General features: G+C 44.1%; 1 protein-coding gene across 2 annotated transcripts in view; it reads right to left on the reverse strand.

The window, feature by feature from the left end:
• Positions 1-7500, reverse strand: part of PDGFRB (platelet derived growth factor receptor beta) — a 68692-nt gene that overhangs the window by 11913 nt on the left and 49279 nt on the right. For both annotated transcript variants that reach the window (XM_020964208.2, XM_020964209.2), the window contains 5 exons: positions 7172-7282; positions 5998-6151; positions 4211-4371; positions 3562-3680; positions 348-470 (listed from right to left, as the gene is read on the reverse strand). In XM_020964208.2, coding sequence (XP_020819867.1) covers positions 348-470; positions 3562-3680; positions 4211-4371; positions 5998-6151; positions 7172-7282 — 668 coding nt within the window. The remainder of the gene's footprint in view (positions 1-347; positions 471-3561; positions 3681-4210; positions 4372-5997; positions 6152-7171; positions 7283-7500) is intronic.

Here is a 7500-nt window from a genome sequence, read left to right on the forward strand (position 1 = left end):
ACATAGTAAGTGTTTAACAAATGTTTATTAAATGCTTTCTCTCTCTCTCTCTCTCTCTCCTTCTCTCCCTCTCTCCTCTCCTTCTCCTTTCCCTGTCTCTCCCTCTGTCTCTTTTTCTCTGTTTCTGTCTCTGTTTCTTTCATTCTCTCTCTCCCTTCTTGTTTTCTTTTCTCTCTCTCCTATCCCTCCCTCTCGTTGTCTGAGTCTGTTTCTCTGTCTTTCTCTCTCTGTCATATGTGCGTGTGTGTGCGCGCATGCGCGTGTGTCTTTCTCTATCTCTCTGTCTTTGTTTCTATCTGCCTCTCTCTCCTGAAGTCCTCTGGGATAAGAGTGGAGCATCTACTCACACTGCCCTTGGAGATGTAGTTGGAGTCACGCATGATGTCCCGGGCCAGGCCAAAGTCACAGATCTTGACAAGTTTGCCCTCACAGATAAGCACATTCCTGGCTGCCAGGTCTCGATGGACGCACTGTCATAGAAAGGAGTCGGTTTGAAGCCATATTTAGGAACCAGGCAATAGCACAGGATAGTAAGCTGGGGTACCATCAGTCAATTACCCAACAAGCATTTCATAAGCCTATTCTATGCATCAGATGCTGTGCTAAGCACTAGGGATACAAAGAAAGTTAAAAGTTAAAATATAGTTCCTGCCCTTAAGGAGCTTACATTCTAATAGTCTTCTGAGCCATGTGAGGTGAGAGTGCAAAGAACAAGGGGGATTCTGGGGGTGTGGGGGCTTTAGGCACACTTGAAATAGTTAAAACTATTTCCTCCTACAGACTGGCCCATGGGTATGAACTTCCAGGGGACAGGAACTTGTAGGGGATGATGTCACCCATACTCTATTACTCACTGGGTGAGTTGCTTCCTCTTTTCTGAGCCTTAGTTTCCTCATCTGTAAAATGAGTGGGGTAGGACTTAATAATCTCTAATGTCTTCCAGCTATAAATTCCATGATCTTAAGTAGAAACTCCTCTCCTGACATTTAGAGCTGGAAAGGATCTTAGAGATGATGTGACCAAGCTCCCCATTTTGAGATAAACTATGACCTCACAACCCTGGATGGTAAGGTCCGGAGAGGAGAGGGGATTTCCAGGGTTACTGAGGTGGTAATAAGTAGAGGTAGTATCTGAACCCAGCTCACCTGACTTCATATCCATTGCTTTTATGCTCACTGCACCACAGTGCCATCTTTCTAGCATGGACACCATTTAGTCCATCCTGCAATTTTCTCTCCCCTTTCTCCCAGCATCCTTTGCTCCAACCAGCATGATACCCTTACTGTCCCCACCAGAAGACTATTCTCTACCACCTCTGGGCTTGTGTTCATGTTGTTCTCCTTTTCTGGGATGGCCCTCTGCCTCATTTCTGCCTATCCCACCTAGTCTTCTGCTCAGGAAAGACTTCCGTAACTGAGATGTAGGGAGATCAAGATGAACAAGGGTTGTTCTCAAGATGCAGAGGCCTAAGTTTGAATAATGGATTGGATGCTTATTACCTACATGCCATTAGGCAAGAACTTAACCTTTTTGAGCATCAGTTTCCTCATCTGTAAAATGGGAATAACTATTTATAAGTGCTACCTTATTCATAGAGTGTGTGTGTGTGTATGTGTGTGTGTGCAAGAGAGAGAGAGAATAGCTTTGTAAATTTAAAGCACCATATATAAGTACTTTGTAAACTTCAAAGTACTATGTTTAAAAAGTTAGAATTACTCCAGCCCATACTCGTTTCTCCTCCTCTAAAATCCTATTGTATTTATATATTTAAGAAGAAAAGAAAAAAAGGAAGGAGGAAAGGAAGGAAGGAAAGAAGAAGGAAACCATTTTTTAAACACCTACCTACTATGTGTCAGGAACTATGCTAAGTACTTTGCAAATATTATCTCATTTGAGCCTCACAACAACCCTGGGAAGTAGATGCTATTATTATTCTTCCCATTTTACAGTTGAGGAAGTTGAGGCAGACAAAGGTTAAGGGACTTGCCCAGAGTGAAACAGCTAGTAAGTGTCTGAGGCAGGGTTTGAACTCAGGTCTTCCTGAGTCCAGGCCTAGTGCTCTGTGCACTTAGCTGGCATTTAATCATATTACATTGCTAGCTTTGCTCTTCCAATTAAAAGTTTTACATGTTTATATCTTCTTTCCCCACCATAAGATCATAAGAGTAATGATGGTGGATTTTACATCTCTTCTACCCAACGTTTATGATGGAGGCGTGAGCACACAGTAGGTGCTTAATTTCTAATCACTGACTGACTGATTAATTGGTGTACATCCTTTGGGATGTCTCTCAGGGCAAGGGCAGAAGGGCGGTAATTCCCCCTACTCTAGCAAACTGTAGGTTATAGGATTGTAGGAGTTAGAGCTGGAAGGAGCCTCAGGAAACATTTATTATAACACTCTCATTTGGCAGATGAGGTAATAGAGACAGAAAGGTTCAAGGTCACATAGGTGACAGGATTTGAATCCAGATTCTTTGACTATGGGGAGAGTCCTTCTTTCAATACTCCAGTTTTCTCTCCATGGGTTACTTGCTAAATGTCCAAGTGCTCTCTGGCAGCACCATGACCGATGCCAATGGCCCTCGGGCTTAAAGGCCTTATTCTCCAACTGATCTTTGTTGAGTTCACCCCCTCCAGAGTACCACATGATGATTCAGGGACAAAAGAGAGGGTTAGGGTTAGTGTTCTAGAGTAATGATGATTGTTCAAGCTTTCTTGAGCATCTGGGTATATGTAAGAGGGTGAGGGGGCATGGATGGAGGCTAAGGAAGATGTTGAGGAAGGATTCAGTGGCACATCAAAAAATCATGGAATCATAGGCTCACAGATTGGAGCTGGAAGAGATCTCAAAGGCCACTTAGTTTAACCTCATCATTATACAGATGAAGAAATTAAGGCCCAAGTTGTTAAAGTAACTTGCCCAAGGTTCCAAAACATTAATACTAAGCTTTAGAAGTGGGATTTGAACTCCTCAAGTAGGTGGCATAGTGGATAAAACACCAGGCCCGGAGTCAGAAAGACTCATCTTCACGAGTTCAAATCTGGCCTGAGACACATGCTCCCTGTGTGACCCTGGGCAAGTCACTTAAACCCTGTTTGCCTCAGTTTCCTCATCTGTCAAATGAGCTAGAGAAGGAAATGGCAAGCCACTTTGGCATCTTTGCCAAGAAAAGCCTAAATGGGGTCACAGAGAGTCAGACATGACCGAAACAACTGAACAACAACAAGATATAATATTCTATAATATTATAACTAATAACTTGGAATTCTAGGGTCAGGAAGGCTTCCTGCTTACATGCTGGGGACATATTTCTCATTGGTTTTCTCATTGGTTTTTCATTTTGAGTTGACAGAATGCAAGCTGCTTGAGGACAGGAATGGGTTTTTTTTCTTTGTAACCCCAGTGCCCTGCATGGTGTCTGGCCCGTAGTTGACATTTCAGAAACGCTTGTTGATTAATTGATTGATAGAGCACTTAAAACACTTTCCCTGTTTTAAAGCTCCATGTAACTGTCAGCTATCAGTATCTCTTTCCCAGCCCCAGCCCACGATACGTACATTCTTGGAAGCCAGGAACTCCATGCCATTGGCCACCTGGTAACTGAAGCCCACAAGGTCCATGTAGCTGAGGATAGGGGATTCGTTGATCAGGGTTGTCCTGTAGGATCTCTCAGGAACTGGAGGGTAAAGGAAGTGAGAAGGATGTATGATGCTTACAATGGTTTTCACTGCAGAGCCCGTCAAATGTTTTCTAGCATTTGGATGGCATGGAGCTGACTTCATCTCCCCCTAGCGTCCCTCCAAGGGGAAGACAAAGAATCCTGGATCTACTAGTGACCATGAAGGGACAGATAATCCATTTCCCTGGCTTAAGACAAGACTGCATTTCAACTCCCTGGGCCGTTGGAATTGACCTTTCAAAACTCTTAAAAAAAAAAAAGATTCTGCCTTCTCTTTTGGTACCCATCCTAGAGTCCAACTACCTGAAATGCCAGGAAGTTCTTGCTGATGACTATCCTAAATGTTATATCAGCCTGATCTTACTCCCTCTTTCGCAGGAACCCCAATGCCATCCTTACTTCATCCTTTAGCCTCCTTTTGCTCTTACCTCAGCAGCTGATTCTTCACCCCAAAGAAGCTGGAAGTTCCCTCCCCAACTCCACTTCCCCTGTCCCGGTAGGGTTTGGGTTGATCCCTCTTTACCTACCAGAGGGTGCGTAGCTATCATAGGGTGAGCTGTAGTTGGAAGATTCAATATCCACGTACATGATCTCTCCCTTCATGCCCAGCATTGGTACGTAGTCCATGCAGTCATCCTTCCTCATGTCCATGTAGCCTCCATCACTCTCCCCTGATAGTGATGTTTGTCTGGGGGCCGGCAGACATATAGACAGACCAATGATTCCAAAGAATGGAAATTAAAATTGGACCATTTGATCGCTGAGGACCTGTCTAGCTCTCACATTCTATGTTCTATTGCTTAAAGTCCCCTCGTGTCCTGGCATTTTATGTTCTAAGCTCCTTTTCAATTTCAGCAATTTTTGTTCTCAGATCTTTTTCGGTTCTGGTGTTCCATATTCAGCCTTTTTTTGTTCTAAGGTCTTTTTTAGCTCTGGTGTTCTATGTTCAAATTCTATGTTCTGTGTTCTAAGATTTCTTCTAGCTCCAACATTCCATGTTCTATAGTCTAAGTACCCTCCCAGCTCTAATATTCTGCCTCCTATGACCTTATTCATGTGATAGTTTATTTTGTCCAGAGCTGAGTATTGTGGTTCCCATCCCACAGAAACCTTTCATACTACATTATGATGGATTACTGGGAGGCAGCAGTAACATACTAGAATTGGAAATGCTTGGCACAAGAAGAACATCCCAGGATCAGTGCTATTGCGGGCCAAATCCTACATCTTTGTTCCTCTGTGCCCTTGCCCTGGGAGTCTAAGTTCAAGACTTAGAGTCAGAGGGATGAGAGTATATCAAGATAAGGGGGTAGTGCACTCCTAGTGGATGGATTCTTATTGCATTCCCTTTGGCCAAAGGTACTGAAAGTGACTTCCTACCATGGAAGCAGTATATTGGGGGGGAGGGGAAAAATAGGGATAGCATTCCCTGACAAAGCAACAGCATCTTAGAACCTTAGGGTTTAGAGGGACATTAAAGCATACCTAGTCCAATCCACTTTGTAGGGGAAAAGGCAATAACATTTTCAACAAGAGTTAACCAGCCTTTGTTTGTATATCTCCAACCTTCACCCAAAACAAATTTTGTATTTTGGAAAGCTCTAGTTATCATAGAAGCTTGGAGCTGGACGGGATTTTAGAAATCACCTGGTCTAATTCCTAATTCTAGATAAACTTTCTAACCGATAGAAAATTTGACCTTCTATTAAGCTGAAATCCACCTTCCTATAATTCCCATTCAGTGGCTCTACTTCTGGTCACAGGGACCAAGCCCCTCTTTCACATGAGAGCACTTCAGATAGCTAAAGGCAGTTCTATGCTTCTTCTTGAAGATAAATAATCCAGTTGCCTTAACCATTGCTCATGGACTTCAGAACTTTCATAATCCTGGTCCCCGCCTTCCTCTTATCATCACAATGCTCCAGGAAAGGTCTGATAAGGATGAGGATAAGAGAAAAGAAACTATGATGGTTTCTATGTTCCATGTTCATTGAATTTAGACCAGACCCCTCCACCACCATCTCTGACCATACCCACTCTGACCATAAATAACTCAGTCCTTCCCAACCTCAATCATATTCTACCCTCACCACCATGGACCACAACCCCACCTGGACAAAACCCTGGTCACACCATACCCTGATTCCACCTTGGGCCAATGGAGGGGCAGATGAGGGGCCAGAGAAAAGGAAAGGAAGATAAAAGGAAGGGGTGAAGTTTGGGAGAGCAGGGGAAACAGGATCTGAGCTGAGAGAAGGGGGTAGTGGTGGATAGAACCTCCCTTGAGGGTAGGAAAGTGAAGTATATGAGTCACCTGTGCAACTGATGCTCAGGATGGTCCAGGATCTCCGAGGACTGGTAAGGCCCTCCCTTCTCAGGGCAATGCTGCAGGAATGTGTGCTTGGTTCGATGCAGGTAATCCACAAGGTCTCCGTAACGACAGTACTCTGTGATGATGTAGATGGGGCCTGGGGGAGACAGGAGTTTTGTGTGTGTGTGTGTTCATGAGTGTGGGTGTATTTGCATGAATGCATGTGTGTGTGTGTGTGTGGTGTGAGTGTATGTGTATGTTTTCGAGATCGTGTTTATGAGTGTGTATGTGTAGATGAAGGATTAAAAAAAGGGTTTGGGGGCACTCTACCATAGGTCTTCACTCCTTTAGTTCAAAATTTAGGGTTTCTTCCTCCAAAGAGTTATTCTCAATTATTTTACCCTTTTTCTAACCCACCAACAGCAGGCTCAATCTATTTCTCCTCCATGTTGGGTTTGTCCCCAGGGGTTCAGGCCACTATTTACTGTTCCTTCTTGCTTTCCACTCCAGGCAACATCCCTGGGCGTGCACTCCAAAGTTCCTAGAACTGGCCCTGCTTCTCAGAACATGACTGCATAAGGGTGTGTATGTGTGTGTGTGTGTGTGTGTGTGTGTGTGTGTGTGTATGTGTGTTTTGGAGGGGATCTCAGGTAGATGGAATAGTCTTAAACAAGGTATGTGGAGAGGGGAGGGGAAGCTAAGAGGCAACATGGTATATTAGATTGGGCACTGGATTTAGAATCAAAAGAGCCTGGATTTAAATCCTACCCCACTTTATTAGCTGTGTGTCCTTATGCAAATTATTATAACCTCACTGTGCCTCAGTTTCTTCATCTATAAAACGAAGGAGTTGGACTCAACGACTTCTAAAGTAGCATCTAGCTCTAATCTATGAGCCTCTTTTACTGACATAACTCAAGACAGAAATTCTGGTTATGGGACAACCAAAGCCCAGATGGGCTGGGAAAATCCGTACAAGGACAGGCTAAGGATAAGGTTCTAGGGCAGACGACTGTTAGTATTGATGATTCCTTGAATGACGTTCCTTAGAGGCACATTCAAGACTCTAGTCAGAGCTTAATGTGATCCTCTGAATTTGGCTCTCTCGGTCAGCCAGGGAACTGTCTCAACATCCCCTGGGCTGTGTGGCCTCAGGTAGGGGGCGGGACGCCATTACCTCCTTTGGTGCACGCTCCCAGCAGGTTGACAATGTTCAAATGGGGCCCAAGATGGCTCATGATCTTCAGTTCGGACATAAGGGCCTGCTTCTCACTGCTCCTGGCAGTGGCTGAGACAAAAGGGGAGAGAGGAGAAGAACAGAGCAGTTCAGACCCTGGCATTAGGGCCCTTTCAGAGAAGGTCAGCCCAATCCAGGGCTGTGCTGATAAAACAACCGGCTCTCTAAAAAAAAAAAAAAAATTGAACCCACAACACACTTTTAATTTAATGTATTATTTGCATTTTCTCCACTTTCTTCAGGCCAGACAATCAACAAAACAAAAAATT

This window comes from Phascolarctos cinereus, unplaced genomic scaffold, assembly GCF_003287225.1.
Source record: "Phascolarctos cinereus isolate Bilbo 61053 unplaced genomic scaffold, phaCin_HiC Scaffold_2;HRSCAF=192, whole genome shotgun sequence".
NCBI classification, from domain to species: Eukaryota; Metazoa; Chordata; class Mammalia; order Diprotodontia; family Phascolarctidae; genus Phascolarctos; species Phascolarctos cinereus.